General features: G+C 42.1%; 2 protein-coding genes across 3 annotated transcripts; one reads left to right on the forward strand and one right to left on the reverse strand.

Annotated features, from left to right (window-relative positions):
- On the forward strand, positions 1-7,750 carry popdc1 (popeye domain cAMP effector 1). Its single transcript, XM_074652592.1, has 8 exons — positions 1-202; positions 2,043-2,287; positions 4,066-4,190; positions 4,974-5,161; positions 5,500-5,608; positions 6,100-6,267; positions 6,417-6,558; positions 6,873-7,750. Exons 2-8 carry the CDS (start codon positions 2,059-2,061, stop codon positions 6,992-6,994), a joined length of 1,083 nt encoding a protein of 360 aa, XP_074508693.1. The 5' UTR covers positions 1-202; positions 2,043-2,058; the 3' UTR covers positions 6,995-7,750.
- Positions 7,751-9,464: 1,714 nt separating this feature from the next.
- LOC141778228 (uncharacterized protein C1orf232) lies at positions 9,465-14,259 on the reverse strand. 2 transcript variants are annotated; one of them, XM_074652421.1, is made up of 4 exons: positions 13,635-14,153; positions 11,570-11,647; positions 11,257-11,363; positions 9,465-10,984 (listed from the first exon to the last, which is right to left on the reverse strand). In XM_074652421.1, the coding sequence occupies exons 1-4, from the start codon at positions 13,713-13,715 to the stop codon at positions 10,618-10,620; spliced, it is 633 nt and encodes a 210-aa protein (XP_074508522.1). In that variant the 5' UTR covers positions 13,716-14,153; the 3' UTR covers positions 9,465-10,617. The 2 variants fall into 2 exon arrangements, with proteins under 2 accessions (XP_074508522.1, XP_074508523.1); XM_074652422.1 differs by lacking the exon at positions 13,635-14,153 and adding an exon at positions 14,162-14,259 and having other exon boundaries at positions 9,590-10,984.
- Positions 14,260-17,338: the final 3,079 nt, after the last annotated feature.

The raw sequence follows: 17,338 nt of genomic DNA on the forward strand, positions 1-17,338 counted from the left end.
CCCTGTCAGCTGTGTGGAATGTGCAACCCCCCCATCTGAGGGTCCAGTCTTCCAGAGACCAGCAGTGTTTCCAGTCTTCCAGAGACCAGCAGTGTCTCCAGTCTTCCAGAGACCAGCAGTGTCCCCAGTCTTCCAGAGACCAACAGTGTCTCCAGTCTTCCAGAGAGATCATTCCTCCTTCTTCTTCTTCGCTGCTGACTCGGTGAGTAAGGAGCCGTTTCCCTCTCGTTATAGCTATATATATACAGTTGTATCTGTGAGAGATTCCTCAGTGTTTATCCCCACATCTATTTTTATATGAGAACCCTCCCACTGCCTGCAGCTCGTACTGTTACACGGCCACAGTACTACTAGGCCTGCTGTGTCGTTTAATAGGAAAATAGGAAAGTTGTGTGTCGGCTATCAGCAAATCAATATTACATTCTGAATTTCTACAGTGAATAAAATATCATGATATATTAGTTTTGTGAAGGTTTTTGACTAAAAACTATGCAAGTTCTCATCATTTTAGACCATTTCTATTATTATTATAGATAACGCCTAAAGAGAAAACTTTCTATAGTTAAATAATTATTTTATTATTTACACACATCATAACCTTCGTCTTAACAGTTAATTCTTCTGGAAATGTTTGATCTGTAAAAATCACATTCTGTTAATCAAAAGAGAAATTCAGAAAACGTGTAAATAATGTTTCATTAATTATATTTGTAATGACAAACATGGCACAAATTATTTTACAAAAATTACAACTACACTCTTAGATATGACCATCTGTGAAAGGTTCCACCCAGAACTTCTTATGAGAGGTTCTAAAGAGAACCCTTCTATAGCCCCGTTTCCACCGTAGGAACTTTCCCCTGAAACTAAGAACCTTTTGAGGATCTCATTGTGTTTCGACTGACTCATTAAAAAAGAGAGAAAGAGAAGCGAGAGAGAGAGATCGGGGGTGCTGTGAATGAGAGAAAGAAAAGTGATTTCTGATTGTTTCATGTTCTAAAGCACAAATGAATAATCATCAAACAGGAGACGGACGCTCTTAGTTTCATTTTTCACCGCTGCATTTCATTCATTACATCCAACGTGCAGCAGTAAATATCGTCAAAATCTAACGTTCATTTTTTTCCAGTGTGTTTTTCCAGCGTAACCAGGCGACACACTGACCTAAAGAATGAGTTTACTGCTGTGAGCACCACCAGCTCTCGTCACGTCATGTTGCATTTTCATACGTCTGCGGACTAATTGGTTTAATCTTCGCAGATTTTTAGACCGCAGTGGAAACGCAGACAACAGCGGGCTGAAGGAACTCACTGCTCTTCTGCCTGCCTTCACTGATACACTGCGCGCGTTCTCGCACGTACTCGCTCCACCTCTAGACATGCATGCGCGCACACTCCACATTGCATAAGAGTTAGTTTAGCTCTGAGAATATCTAGTGAATGTACAGTGGACGTTTGTGCAGAAATAAATGCTGCAGCTCCTCCAGACCAACAGAGGTTTTCCGTGTCTTGTGAAGTGACACGGAAGTGTCGTTGTCTCCCTGTTCTCTCTGGCTGCGGGCGGAGATGACAACGTTACTCGCTGCAGAGCCCCGCTGCCTCAGCCTGCGCTGAAGCAGGAAAAGCCAACACTAGGATCAGCATTGATTCATGGAGAGATCTTCGTCTGGTCAGCTAACATTACTGCCAAGCAGCTGAAATATAGAGTGATATTGTGGTTTTGGCTGACGTGTGTCGCCTCACTGTTTTGAGCGATGCTCGTTCAGGCATATTTAGAGCGAGCAAGCGCGAGCCCGACGCTGTCTTTCGTTGACTTAACGCCCACAGGTGTCGCTGTTAACAAGCATTTCTGAAAGTTACAAATAGTCCCTTAAGTCACATTAAACAGGAAACTTTGGGCTCAAAGGAAGATCATATTTGATAAGATTGTTTGCTAACAGAGACACTAATGCAGCCTAATAAAAGGTATTTTCAAAAAGAGCATGTTACCTAGACGCTCTGGACAATCCCCCAGCCTCTGCTAACATGTTCTCTGATTTCAAGGTGACCCTGCAGCAGGATGTCTTCTACCCCAGAGCTGCCCACCCTCCTCTTCACCACTCTGCCCTCCTTCCCCTCGGCAACGCCAGGATTCCCGACCGTGGAGCTCAACGCCACCTCCTGTACGGAGTGGGAGCAGACCCACCACCTCCTCTTCCACATGGGGAGCCTGTCGCTGCTGCTGGGTCTGGTCATCCCCACCACGCTGGGCCTGCACATGATCCTGCTGCGCCTCCTCCTGATGACAGGTCTATCCACACATTCCTGTGTGATAATACTGTAGCTGGGAGTATCGTCTAAATTTATCATAGCCTTGACACATCTTTTCTCTTATCACAAGTACCCAAAGTATTGGTGAATCATTACCACAAGCTTGTTGAGGATTTGCTAGTTAAAGGTACTATATGTAACAATTAACTTAGTTAATTAACGTAGTAAAATACGGTCTTGAGTGGATGACGTCAGCTAATTGATCCAGATTCTGATCGGGCTGGTAAATTGGCGAGCAATTGCCATTTGCAAATTACTTCATCAGTTAACGTTACTAAGCAGCCAATGTCAGAAGCAATGGCTAAACTTAGCTTGCTTGCTCGCTAACGTTATCCCTAAGAAAATACCGTCTGAGTGGATATGTTAGTTGGCTAGCTTACCAAATTACTTCACCAGCTAACATGCGTCGATTTTAGACATTAATAAAGGATGTAACGGCAAAAAGCAAAGGTGTCAACTAACGATGTCTTTCTACTAGCTCAGGGGTCAGCAACCTGCGGCTCCGGAGCCATATGTGGCTCTTTAGCTCCTCTCCAGTGGCTCCTGTGGATTTATTTTAAAAAAATTAGTGGAAATGAATAACTGTTTTTTGTTTACATTTTCATTTTTATTTATCATTGTTGTAGGTCTATGGTACGACGGTACGACGGAGTATTAGGGCCACATTTAGGAAAAATGATAAATCTGAGATTACGAGAATAAAGTCATAATATTACGGCAATAAAGTCATAAATTTACGAGAAAAAAGTTGTAATATTATGAGAATAAAGTCACAAGTTTAAGAGAGAAAAAGTCGTATTATGAGAATAAAGTCATAATATTAAAAAGTTATAATTTTACGTGTTATTTAGTTTTTTCTCGTAAAGTTATGAATTTCTTATCTTAATGTTACAACTTTTTTTCTCGTAATATTATTGTAATGTCACTGTTTTTGGCTCTGTTTGCACGAGCAACAGTATACTGACTGCAGTTCACTAAACGGCCACAAGGGGTTTCTGAAAGTTCCACGTTAGCTCCTTTAACATTTTGAAGATTAGATTTTTTAAAAGCTGTTCCTGCACAAAGAGGGATGTGTTAAACAGAGCGGCCCTAAAAGGCTCTGACGAAGGCAGAGAAAGGAAGGAGAGAACGGCGGATGGAAAAAGCACTTCCAGCATGTTTATCTTCTGCTAGTAAGGAGAGTGGAAACAGAAAGCAGCCGGATTTATGGGACATTTTGACGTTTCATTTATTTACATTGCATTTTAGTACAAGCTAGTCTCAGAGGGGTTTACAGAGAAAGAGAAACCGATTCATAAACGGAGCTACACTAGTTTAATCTTGTAAAGTAATTTTAAAAACATCCTCGAACCTGCAAAAGCGCAGCTCATGTACAAAGTTGTACATGAGCTGCACTTTTGCAGGTTCGAGTTGCTATGGCAACAACTCCAGATTAGTGGACTGCTATGGAAATATGTTATGTTAAATTTTAGTGTTTTTATGCATACCATCTTGTTTGTGTAACATGCTATTTGATTTTATTCTAGTCTGTGCTCCGTGTTGATTGGATCTTTATTTTTTGTTTTGGTTATTGATGTTTTTAATTCATTCGGACGAGCGAGCAGTAATAATCCACAGCAGCTACACATGATGTTGTCCTTAGGAGTAGATATTGAACTAAACTTGGAGTGTTCAACTTTGAATTTAGACTTTGAAGTGTTAACATTGCGTGTCTGGACATATCTTCATCTTCGTTCTGTGTCTTTAACCCTGACAGGATGTGGTCTCTTCATCCTGTGGGCGACTCTGTACAGGTGCAACCTGGATGTGATGGTTTGGAACGTGGTATTTCTGGTGGTCAACTTCATGCACTTGTTCTTCCTCGTGTACAAGCGCAGGCCGGTGAGTTCTTACGTCATCATGCCCTCGTGCTCATTCTAAGAGTCGCTTTACATTCAGGTCGTTTTGAGTGTTTCACGGCACCAGGCGTTGGGGCAGGGGTCAGCGACCTGCGGCTCCAGAGCCACATGCAGCTCTTTAGCTTGTCTCAAGGGGCTCCCTGTGGATTTTTAAAAATGGAAATGAATAACTGTTTTCTGTTTACATTTAAATTTGTATGTATCATTGTTGTAGGTCTATGGTACGACGGTACGACGGAGTATTAGGGCAACATTGAGGAAAAAAAATAAATCTGAGATTTCGAGAATCAAGTCATAGGTTTACGAGAAAAGAAGGTCGTAGTATTATGAGAATAAAGTCATAATATTATAAAGTAGTAATTTTACATGCCATTTTCTTTTTTTCTCGTAAAATTATTACTTTATTCTCGCAATATTACGACTTTTTTTTTCGTTAAATTATGACTTTATTCTGTAAATCTCAGATTTTTTTCCCCTCAATGTGGCCCTAATACTCCATAGTACATTTGCACTTTGGCCCTCACTGCATTAGACTTATATACTATATACTTAGACTATAAACTGTGTTAGAGTCAATGCCTAACCTCAACCAGCTACGCCGGGCAGGTCTTGGCAAGAAAAGCAGCGGGATTCACAATTAAATAAATGTATGAATACAATCCTTTCTCTGACTCTTTGACTCTTGACTCAACCATTACTGAGGTTTACTTTATATGTTAGATTCTCATTAGAAAGATGAGTTAAAGCTGCGGCTCTGCTCTGCCAGATTAAGATCGACAGGGAGCTGCGGCCGGTCTACAAGCGGATGTTCGAGCCCCTCCATGTGAAGGAAGCTCTGTTTCAGAGGCTCACGGGACAGTTCTGCACCATCCAGACGCTGAAGAAAGGCCAGGCCTACGCTGCAGAGGACAAGACCTCCGTGGACGAACGCCTCAGCATTCTCCTCAAAGGAAAGTATGTGTTGTTTGTTCTGTCATCACCACCCTCTATATGATGGATATGTCTCAGTGATTGATTCATATTGTAGAATTTGTTCGCTGTCCGTCTGTAAATAATTGTAACATTGTAATAATTGGTTTGAAACAGAGCTTTTTGAGTCATTCTGAGGACTTAAGCTAGATATCTATCAGAGGAACTGGGACTTCCTCCTTTGGCTTCACCAATCAACACTAGTAGCTGCCACTTTTTCAACACAAGAAGATTTGAGGATTATAATCACTTAAATCAGACGTTCAGCGTTTTTTGTTTTTAAAATGAATCTGAGTTTTGACTTTGACATTTCTGTGTGACAGGATGAAGGTATCATACCGAAGCCATTTCCTCCACAACATCTACACTAATGCATTCATCGACTCTCCGGAGTTCAGGTCCACTGAGCTGCACAAAGGAGAGAAGTTCCAGGTAATAAGAAAATCAGATAGATAAAAGAAATAAACAACCCCCCCCCCCCTGTGCCTTCATTGTTTAAAGGGACTGTTTGTAAGAATCAGAAATCGGTTGTAACAGCAACACGTGTGGCCGCAATGTGAGAACGAGCACGGTGTGTGACTGAAGGCAGGCAGAGGAGCAGAGTACAGCACAGACTCCGGTCCTGGAGACTAAAGCTACGGTCTCCTCCGCGTCCTCCGACCGCGGCCAACACTGTTTAACAGACGGGCTTCACCAGATACAACCAAGAGGTTTTGGTGCTTCACTGTAGTTTGTGTTGGAGTTTGAGTCTGAACAGCGTAGACACACGCGAGCGCGCATGGGACACCGACCCGCAATGATTTATACGTGTAAGAAGTTACAAACAGTCCCTTTAAATAAATAGAGCCTCACCTGCCTTGTCATCTCCACGTAGCCTTAATGAATAACAGGTCGGAGCTTTAACCCGCTGTGTTTGATGACAGGTGACCATCATGGCAGAGGAGAACTGTAAGTTCCTGTGTTGGTCTCGAGAGAGGCTCACCTACTTCCTGGAGTCAGACACTTTCCTCAATGAGGTGTTCAGGTACCTCATCGGCAAAGACATCACCAACAAACTGTACTCTCTGAATGACCCCACACTCAGTGACAAGGTGGGTCCAGTTCTGCTGTCAGAGTATCATGAAAACCTTTCATTCTGGAAGTATTAACACATCAACAGCATCATGTATTCATTGTACTGATGATGATGATGATGATGATGGTGGTGGTGGTGGTGGTGGTGGTGGTGGATGTGTTGCAGGCGGTGAAGAAGATGGACCGTCAGCCCAGCCTGTGCTCTCAGCTGTCTATGACGCAGATGAGGAACAGCATGGCGAGCACCAGCGACACTGATGATGTCCTGAACCAGATCCTACAAAGAGGATCTGCTGGATCATCGATCCGTAAGTCACATGATCACTCGTGGTTACTGTAACCATGAGTTACCATGGTTACAGTAACCATGAGTTCCTTAACAGCAGACCAGAATTCCACTGGTTGGTTTCCCTAATCTAAACCGTAACCTCAAAACAGAGAGTGAAAGCATCATGTGCATCAGGAGGAGACACAATGTAAAACCAAATATTTGAAATACTAAAAGCACCTGTAGCAAAGTGTTACTCTTCAAAATGCTGTTAGTCCTAAAGAGCAGCTTGATTTCTATCCATCCATCTATCCATCTATCAAATCTACTTATTTATTTATTTTTTTGTTTTAGAAAAATCCCCTGGCACCAAGACCTCCGCGAAGATGAAGCCCATAGAAGAAGGGATGGAGGATGACGTTTTCGAAGAATCTGCTCCCTCCAAGTCTCGCCGTATGCCCACTAAGGAAGTGTAGCCAGCAGGGGGAACATACACAAGATCAAATGCATACAATCCATATATCCATATAATGTACTGTCTGTTTCTGAGTCTGATGGATAAACCAGCAGGCCGAGAGACATTATCGGCCTGCTGGCAACAAATGTCAGTAGAGCAATGTCAAAGATCTGTTTGTGGTCATTTAGAAACTGTGTCTCTATTATATACTGTAGTTTGTTAACCAGAGAGCACTGACAAGTTTATTTTTTACACTGTAAAATGTTCACATCTTGGTCACAATTCTTACTTCCTGATATATTTTCACCTCACAAAGTTGTTATGATGACACCATGGGCAAAAAGATGCTGAAGCTGTGTGAAGCTGAGGGGAAACTGCAGGTTGGGATCATTTTCTGTGGGTTCATCATAAAGACCGACACTGATCACATTACATTTAGTAATTTGATCTATTGGTAATGTAAAAATATTAATAATAATATATATAGTGCAGCTTTATTATTATGTTTTTGATGATATATATATAGACACAAGCATTTTTTCTGTTTTAGCCACAAGCTCATAAGTGTCACAACAGAAACTTTGTTGAAGACTTTCTTTGGAAAAATACATTTTATTTAACGATGTACTTAAATTGTTTGAAACAGAAAGCAGTGCACGGAGGATAAGAACACATTTAGAGTGAAATGTCTGTTTGCTGTATGTTAAAGCTTTGGATTCAGTTATTATTGTAACTTCACTGTTGTAACACATTAATAAATATATGTGACCAGTCATCTCAGTCAGTATAACCTTTGAGTCAGGGATAGGGATGCTCATTTTGAAAAATATTCTTAACCGATAACCGACCCTCGTTAACCGATTATTAACCGTTAACCGACAAGATTTGTGCCTCGTACCAGCTGCAGGAGCACAACAGATATTGGTTGACGGGAGTCCCCAGTTCACCGTCCGGCAGCGTTAACTTAGCAGCTACGATGCTGCGTGTAGTGTCGCGGACATGCAGCCACTTTCCCAGTTAAAGTCTCCACCGCACATTTAGTTTAGTTTAGCAGGTTGTCAGCTGTGTGTCTGCCCGGCAGAACTTTATCGAGTGTGCAACAAACATTGTGTGTATTTGTGCTACGTTAGCAGCTCTAGCATTGCCGGAGGCTTCGTGCTCGCCGCCGCCGCACACGTAGTCTGCGTAACTTTAGCGAGTGTGCAACAAACATTGTGTGTATTTGTGCTACGTTAGCAGCTCTAGCATTGCCGGAGGCTTCGTGCTCGCCGCCGCCGCACACGTAGTCTGCGTAACTTTAGCGAGTTTCCAACAGACCGTGTGTGTGTGTTTGGCGGTGAGTGTGAGGTTGTTGGTGGCGTTCTAGCTGTGAACGTAGGTGTAGCAGTGTGTGGACAGTTTATTTGTTGGTGAATAAATGCTACGAAAGAGCTGACAGCAGCAGCAGGCGAAACGCAGCTGGTCTGAACACCCAACGCGATCATAGTGTTGCCTTTTCCTGCTTCAGCCTCCTGACCGCGGCCGGAGGGAACAGGAAGACACCGGCACCAGGTCGGAGACGATAACGTAACTCGTTGCGGAGCCCCGTCACTCCACAAAAAACGGGAAACCTCTGTTGGTCTGGAGGAGCTGCAGCAGTTATTTCTGCACAAACGTCCACTGAACATTCACTAGATATTCTCAGAGCTAAACTAACTCTTCTGCAGTGTGGAGTGAGCAGCATGCACGTGAGAGGTGGAGAGAGAGAGCGAGAAGGAGCGCGGTGTGTGAGTGAAGGCAGGCAGAGGAGCAGAGTACAGCAGAGACTCCGGTCCTGGAGACCAAAGCTACGGTCTCCTCCGCGTCCTTCGACCGCGGCCAACACTGTTTAACAGACGGGCTTCACTAGATACAACCAAGAGGTTTTGGTGCTTCACTGTAGTTTGTGTTGGAGTCTGAGTCTGAACAGCGTAGCCACACGAGAGCGCGCATGAGACACCGACCAGCAATAATTTATACGTGTAAGAAGTTACAAACAGTCCCTTTAAGGTGGTAACAATTCGGGATCCGACAAATTGTTTATACTGTAGTTATTTCTAAGCTACTGGGTACATATTCTATTATTACAGGGTAGGCTGTGACCTACTGACCAATAATCTGGACACGTGGAAGGAGCTAATAGATCATTTATAATGTAGTTATTATTTATTAGGCTTTTAATTCACGCAGCACAACTAAATAGTACATCACACACTTTTAAAGCTCTCGATCTACCGGTCAGTCTTCGTTCCTACTCTCACCTATGGTCATGAGGGCTGGGTCATGACCGAAAGAACTAGATCGCGGGTACAATGTCTTTTGAGAGCTAGATCATAGAGCATTGTGAACAACTGCTTATTATGGAATTTTTGCCCAATGATTGCCTGCTGAAGCTTTAAAACAAAAAACGAATGGTATTTCCGTTTTTTAATTACAAATGAATTACCGATTATCCAATGATACCCAGACCCTTTGTCAGAACCTTCAGTGTAGTATTCTTTATTATAGCATACTAGACAAACAAAACAACAGAACAAAACATACAACAAGACAAAAACCGAAATCTGAGATAAAATAATAATTAAAGTCTCGTTTCTTTCATGTCACAAAATTAGGTATGTTAAAAACTCACACGTTGCACAGTCTCAGTCGCAATCGGAAAATTAAAGTCATCATGTCAGTGCACCTGACGTTGTCTCACCACACACACATCCATGTTTCACACATTTCATATAATCGTGCAGCACATTTCCCCTTCCTGATGGATGTCCGAGGAGAGACAAAGTAAGTCATAGTTATGTCACACAGCCAAATCTCTTCACTGAAATCCCCCGCCCTCTGTTCAGGTTAAGTGAGATAATCTTCATCTAATCTAGCTATCGCTGCCTTTAATCTCTTAATCCAGTTTTTGCTAGACTATAGATTAGATAAAAAGCACTTTGGAAAGTAGATATCACCATACAACCCCAATAAACCCCAAAAAAAAGCCTGTATACCAGGTTCAACACCAAATAAATCTGTTGTATTTACCTCTGATCGCTGGTTACACTGTCGGCTACATGCTAAGTCTCCAGCTGGTAAAGAGATAACTGTTAGCTCTGTGGGCAGATATGCATCGTGCACCCTCGTAATAAAAGTAATAATAAAGAATTTCATCAATTAGGGTAACTCTCTTTCAGTACAAGCCATTTTAGAAGTCCCCTTTGTGAAGTTAGCTCTTGTTATTCTGTAATAGTATATTCCAGAGTGTCTCCAGGACTCCTAACTTTGTGGGACATGGGAGATTTAATTTTCAGGTTTGAAATATGCCTTCTTTCATATTTGAATCCCTCTTGAAAATGTAATACAATAAATATCTAAAAAATATTCTCTATTTGTGTGCTGAAAGGCCCAAAGTAGCCTGGTTTAAGCCTGGTTTATTATAACTTTTGTTCACTGTGATGTGGTGGTAAAAGGGCATTTATGGGAGCATATATTAAATAGTTCAGATGAAAAGGGACTTCTACAATTGGTCTACATCCTGTGTAAATATAGCCTCCTCCTAAACTTCCTCCATACTCCTAAACATCTAACCTCTTCATCTTCACATTGTTTATATTCTCCAGATTCCTTCATCGTGAGCAGCTAGTTGCTCTTGGTCTTCAGCTCTGCCAGCTTGCTGGTGACAAAGTTCCACTTGAAGGACGTGTCCTCGCTCCCTCCTCCCAGCGAGACGTATTTGGAGAAGCTGTTGTTGCTGCTCCGTCCTCCTCCTCCTCCTCCTTCTTCACTCTCCTCTCCCTGAGGGATCTGCCCATCCTGGTTCTCCTCCCCTCCGGCCTCCGTCACCACTTCCTCACCTTGACCTGCTGCTGCTGCTGCCTCGTTCGCTGCAGCGGCAGCGGCTGCAGCCTCCGCCTGCTTCTTGGCAGCCCAGTTGGATGCAAAGCTATCCCAGAATGCTGCGCGCTTAGCGGGTCGAGGAGGCTCCTCCGGCTTTATTGCAAGTGGACTGAGGACTCACAGAAAGTAGAAGGGTTCATTTTAGGAGGGTGCTTCGGCCTGGAATTCACCGTTATCAACAATGTGTTACATTTTAGATTTTTATTCTAGTGCTCTACTCGTTAGTTATACTGGCTGATAGGAAGCAGATTGCAGTAGTTTAACGAACCAGCCCTGTTTTACCGACACAAATTCCGCCACAGATGGTACAAGGTGCAAGAACGACATCCGACCTGACAGAAAGAGGACAGATGATAACAAAAGAGAAAGATTTCCACTCACTGGTCGGGGACTGGCGGGCTCTCAGTCTCCTCTAGGAGCTGGTGTTCGTCGTCTTTGTTGAAGAGAGTCGATAGCCTGTTCCAGCTTTTAGTCCCGGCCCCCTGCATCTGGTCACACAACCAACCACACACACGGGGTCAAAGGTCAAAGTCGGTTATAGATGTAGGTGGTTTCAGACTCCGCATTACTGACACAACACTGAAGATGTGGGATACATTGAACGTATGATTACATTATAAACTGGATTTGTCTTCTAGGAGTTCACATAAATATGTTTCTTGAATATAAAACGTCCCAGACAATGTTCTCATACTTTCTTGGCCAGCTGGGAGACAGCGTTGGGTGCCTCATCCTCCTGCACGGGACTCACATCGTTCTCCACCTCTGTGACCTGAAACAGCAGAAAAAATAAAAGACTGAGTGGATGTAACACACCACACCTGTCCGCACAGCCACGTCCAGATGTCAGTATACAGATGCAAAGGATTTGTGCACATTAGTCGCCATCTAGTGCATATAGTGGATACTACAACCTGTAGAAAACCCAGAGCAAGGCTGTGAATAGTTTGAATAATCCTTTTTGCTTAGGAAGGTTCCTAACGGATTGAAATGACCCGGAAGTATCTCAGTAGCATTCAAGACAAGAGCTTTTCGAGTTCACCAAATGTTAAGGAAAGGAGCTTCAATGCTTCCTTCATTATCTCCTTTAGCAGAGGATACACTGGAGCATCCTTTACCAAAGGAAAAGAGAGAATAACATACCACAATTCTTTGCAGCCGCAGCATTTAAAGCGACGCACCATTATAGTGAGCTTATAGTGAAAGAGCGGTTGGATTCTCTTAATACCGCGGTTGTCTTTTCCTGAGTCCTTCTGAACTCTCCTTCTCATCGTTCCTTGACCTCATGATGTTTTCCATCGAGGTCAAGGAGAAGTGTTTAGGAAAAGACGTTCATTTTTTGACTTTTCGAACACAACCCAAGACTTGAAAGCGCAAGAATATAGAAGACAGAAACTGCTGGAGCCTGGCAGCTTTGGATATTGTTTGATTGTTTTTATATAGTATTTCCAACATCTGTGTATGTTTTGACATGAGGCCATAGTGATACACACACTTTAGTTGTCTCCTATTTCACAAGTGCGCGTGGAGCAATGTTGACTCAAATAGCAGCTCTGCACATCCCTCCCAATGGAAACTATCTCTCCAAACACACACACACAGATGCACCGGTATCACCAGAGACCACAGTTTGAAGCTGTCCCCCCCCCCCCCCATCGGTGTCGGTGGAATGCCAACTAATCCGTTTGTCCAGCTCCCGTGCAGGATTGAGTTTCTGAGTCCTCCAGAGATCTGGGTCAATGCAACGCTGTGTCTGTTTCCGTTATTACCAAACCCCGGATGGAGTACAGGTGTTGCTATGAAAACCAGCCTCAAGAAACTGAAGTACAAGTACAATAATGTAAAATACTCAATGACAAGTAAAAGTCAATATTGCTTTCAAATACTTGAGAAAAATGACTGTAACTTACAGTAGTAGCTGGCGGAGGTGGAGCTAGTTTTAATGCTTTTATAGACAGTTTGGTAATTTAATCTAACCTAAAATAAATCTGGGGCATCGCAAAATGATTGACGGTGCAGGAAAGAAGAAAAAAACAATGTTCTGCAACACAGATGTGTATTAATTTATTGTTTTCTCTAATTTTGCTCTTTTTTTGGGGGGGTGAAATATTGGAAACTTTTACCTCTTTGAGCCTCGAAGAACAAGAATTCAAATTCAAAGAGGAAATGTCTGTACGGGGTCACCAGCCAAAAAGACTGGGAACCACCAGGTTTAATCTTCAACAATACACTGTGTTTTATAATCTTATCATGATAAAATCAGTGTACAATATAAGGTACAATATTCCCCCTCTGATATGTAGTGGGGCAGAAGTATCAGAAGAAGAAGCATAATGGAATCTCAAAATTGTACTTAGTATAGTTAACTTGATGGAATGTGATACACTGATTACATGCCTTGTAATGTCACCTTGATGTTCAGTTACAAGTTATTGGGGCTGTGAATATATATTTTGCTACTGGATTTCATCTTTGACACTGGAAACAAAAGATCTGCATGTCAATATTAACAATTTAATCAGTAAACAGTTCTGTCAATATACACAAGAGGAAGTGTCGTGTATAGGCCGAACTTCTTCCTTAAAGTTCCCTTCATATGCGCTGAAAACAAAAACAGCCCGTCGAGCTCATCTGACCCTGTGATGAATAAAAAATGATCAGCAAACAAAACCTGGTGACTTTCTGATTTCTATTCCAACAACCACGTCGACGTTTCTGACACTTTCATATATAAAACAGTAAGATGGAGTTAGAGTTACCTCTTCAGGAGTGCCCTCCTCATATTCAGGGTTGATGGTCTTCAGCACTTTGCTCTTATAAACTTTCCACATTGGATTCATACTTGCACAAATAGATACTCAACACTCAGGCAGGCGCGAGAGCTGTGAAGACCTCTATATGCCTCTGTGGTCCACCCTCCACCAAGCCTCCCGCTTCCAGCTTCAGCTCGTCTCAGTTAGGGCTTCAACTGGCTTGACCTCTTTCCATGCGTAAAAAAGTTCTGAGTGGCTCAGTACGGCGCAGAGAGAACCAGTTCAGCACCGAGGCCCGCGCTGTTTCATAGCATTTCCTCCTGCTCAGATTGTGTCCCGTCTCGTCAGGTAAAACCAGAGTTGACAGCTGCTTTTTTTTCGTCTCCAACAGAGTGTCTGAACAGGTAAAGCTAGGAAGCTGTGCTGTTCGTGCATGAGCCCACGCAGGTGTACACACACACACACACACACACACACACACACACACACACACTAAATTCAGCGTCACGGTTCAGAATCCCTGCCTTGGTTACCTGGAAACAGGTGTGGATTTCCTCATGCATATTTCAGAGGGTCTCTTTCCCAGAGCCAGAGGTCCATTGTCAGCTAGTGTTGGTAGACTAGCTCCTGTAACCCACATGCACACACACACACATGCACACACACACACACACACACACGCACATTATCGATATGTTTATGCTCAGATGGAATCTGGATGATGTTTTTTATTCTGCAGCAGCTCATTGCACCCTGAGAAAAGTCCATAAATTACGGGCTAATGTACCGCGTTAATATGAAGGAATTTTCTGTATGGATTTTTCACAGGAGTTTTACCCGTATTTTTAAATATGCATTGCATTGTGGGAACAAGAACCTCCGCTAGAGCGAAGGTTGGAAGAGGCAAAGACCTGAGACACACACGGCAAAGTTTAGTTCAAATTTCGAATTTGGAGAAACTTTTCTCACATTTCTGTGGTAAATCAACAATTAATGTCGAACCAGAGTGATTCATGATCAGGACTTAACGTTAGCTCAGTGTGGTTTTAGTTAGAAAGCTGTTTTGTTGTTTAGTTCAGCTGTTGTCGACTGTTAACGTAATTTCCATTTTAGGGTGGAAGAAAACGTCCGTAAACTTATAGCGGAAAATGTCGTTATCTGTTTTTCTACAGATTTTTTTCTTAGAGTGTGCCGCAAGCAAGTTTTCTCATAACTGAAGATAAAACCTTCCTTATACTAATTAGCAGTTTCCATCAAAGTTGGTCTGAACTAATGTACCTCAGCAGACAATCTTTTTACAAACATGCATTAATTACTTGTAGTTTGATCTGTAACTCTCTATGAATTCACTCTATTCACACACACACACACACACACACACACAAACACACGTTCATCTGCAGTTCATTTATAGAAACAGTTTATATCATGTCACCATACAACCCCCCCACTACCTGTTACCTGGCCACTTCCTTCCCAAGTCCTTCCTCCTCCTCTGCTCTTATTGGTCGCTGCAGCACGTCAGTCGAACACCAATCAGTTTCAGGTACACTGCAAAGGTTTTTTGTGTGACTGGTTGCTTGGCAACCTGAGAAGGCCGGCGAGCGTCGTGTAGATAAAGAGAGATGTATAAAGTTTTGATGACTGATAGATAAGGTTTCACTAGCCACCCACAACAACACAGCGGAGAACAGAAACACAGTTTTTGCTTAAATCCGCAGACTGAATTTAATGTCAACTATGATTAAGAACTAATTATCTCTTTTATTGGAGCAATGATTAAAGTATTGCAAAAAACTCTATATTGACTATATAATGAATCACTTGCTATAGATTTATGTAACACTAACCAGCCTTGATGATAATCTTGATTAATCAGAGACGTCTGATCCAACTCGTCCTATATGGCTCTCCTGTTCCTGCAGGTTTGATACCACACAGTTGGACAGTAATGAATCTGTAAGGTCGGGCAGAGCCATAAGATCAACATGAATTATGAATGCAGTTCTATGCACGCGGACTGATGGATGTCTGTTATTTGAAGAGCAGCCAGTTTGGTTGTGGCCGGAGCAGCTCATGTTTCAGAGTGGAAAAGACACACCCAAGTATTTACCTGAGTTAACACACCACCACGCCGAGGCAGAGGATTGTTACGGAGGCAGCGCGGCTTCTTTAATCACACACATACTGTATGTCTTGTTATAAATACAAAAGGGATTATATAACACAACTGTTAAATAACAGAAGATGTAAATCAGTGAGGATTTTATCACTAAAATGAGCACTTAGAAGGTCACATAATAGAATTAAAGGTCCCATATCGTGCTCATTTTCAGGTTCATACTTGTATTTTGTGTTTCTGATAGAACATGTTTACATGCTGTAATGTTAAAAAAAACTTAATTTTCCTCGTACTGTCTGCCTGAATATACCTGTATTCACCCCTCTGTCTGAAACGCTCCGTTTTAGGGCATTTCAACGGCGTTGCTAGGCAACAGTTTGGGTCCATGTTTACTTCCTGTCAGCTGATGTCATTCACATACACTGCAACAGGAGATAAACTGGGACACATTTAGAATGTTTACGTTTCAAACCGTGTAATGGTCTTCAGTATATATTGTATAATTGTGACATCACAAATGGACAGAAATCCTGACGGCTTGTTTCAAACGCACAATTTCTGAATACGGGCTGTGTGTGTTTCTCCGTATATTGAGCGTTTTGAAAGTTTAACAGTATTTATATAACACTTAAACCTGCTTTATAATATAAAAGGCATGAAAATCTCACTTTTTACAATATGGGACCTTTAAAGAGTAGAACTACTACATTGGAGAAAGAGACGAATATTCTGTTTAATGAAAATATTTTGTCACTTTTTTTCATTTCATACTCATAAATTAATTAAAGGCTGAAATGTTGTTGTGGGTTGTGATGGACACACCTTGCTCAGATTTGATTTGATTATTTACCAGAGTATTTAATACATGTTTGAAATAAATAATTAATAAAAATAAAGTGAAACGAAATGGTTGTCACTGTCCACTAATATTAAAATGAATCCCAATTAGTGTATGAAAATAATATGCAAGCGAAGCATATAGTTTGTTATTATGAACGGCCGAATGGTGCGTTGCTTTAAATGCTGCAAGGAATTGTGGGATGTTATTCTCTCTTTTCCTTTGTAAAGGATGCTCCAGTGTTTCCTCTGCTAAAGGAGATGATAAAGGAAGCATTGAAGCTCCTTTCCTTAACATTTGGTGAATTCAAAAAGCTCTTATCACGGCTGCTACTGAGATACTTCCGGGTCATTTCACTCTGTTAGGAACCTTCCTGAGAGAAAAGGACTATTGGACTGCAGCCCAGGGCTCTGGCCCACCTAAATGGAACAGGGCCATAATTAATGTTATTAACTACACCTGTGTTTATCCTGCAATGGAAGTCTGTGTGAAAGCACCTATAGACTGTGTATGTTACAGTGTGTCTTGTTGTAACTGGTTAGTCAACAGCTCTACCCTGTGGTTCAATCCGGTACGTCAGTGTCAGCGTGCTGCTGCAGGAATGAATCCTGAATTTTTTGTTTGTGATGTTTTTTTGGGAGATACAGATTCTGGCCCAGGCCCAGTTCTGATAGGCACGGACCGCCACTTTGGTTAATGTTGATACGGTTCTGTTGATAATCAATGATTATCAATGATTATCAATGATTA

This window comes from Sebastes fasciatus, chromosome 12 (assembly GCF_043250625.1).
Source record: "Sebastes fasciatus isolate fSebFas1 chromosome 12, fSebFas1.pri, whole genome shotgun sequence".
In the NCBI taxonomy this organism is placed as follows: Eukaryota; Metazoa; Chordata; class Actinopteri; order Perciformes; family Sebastidae; genus Sebastes; species Sebastes fasciatus.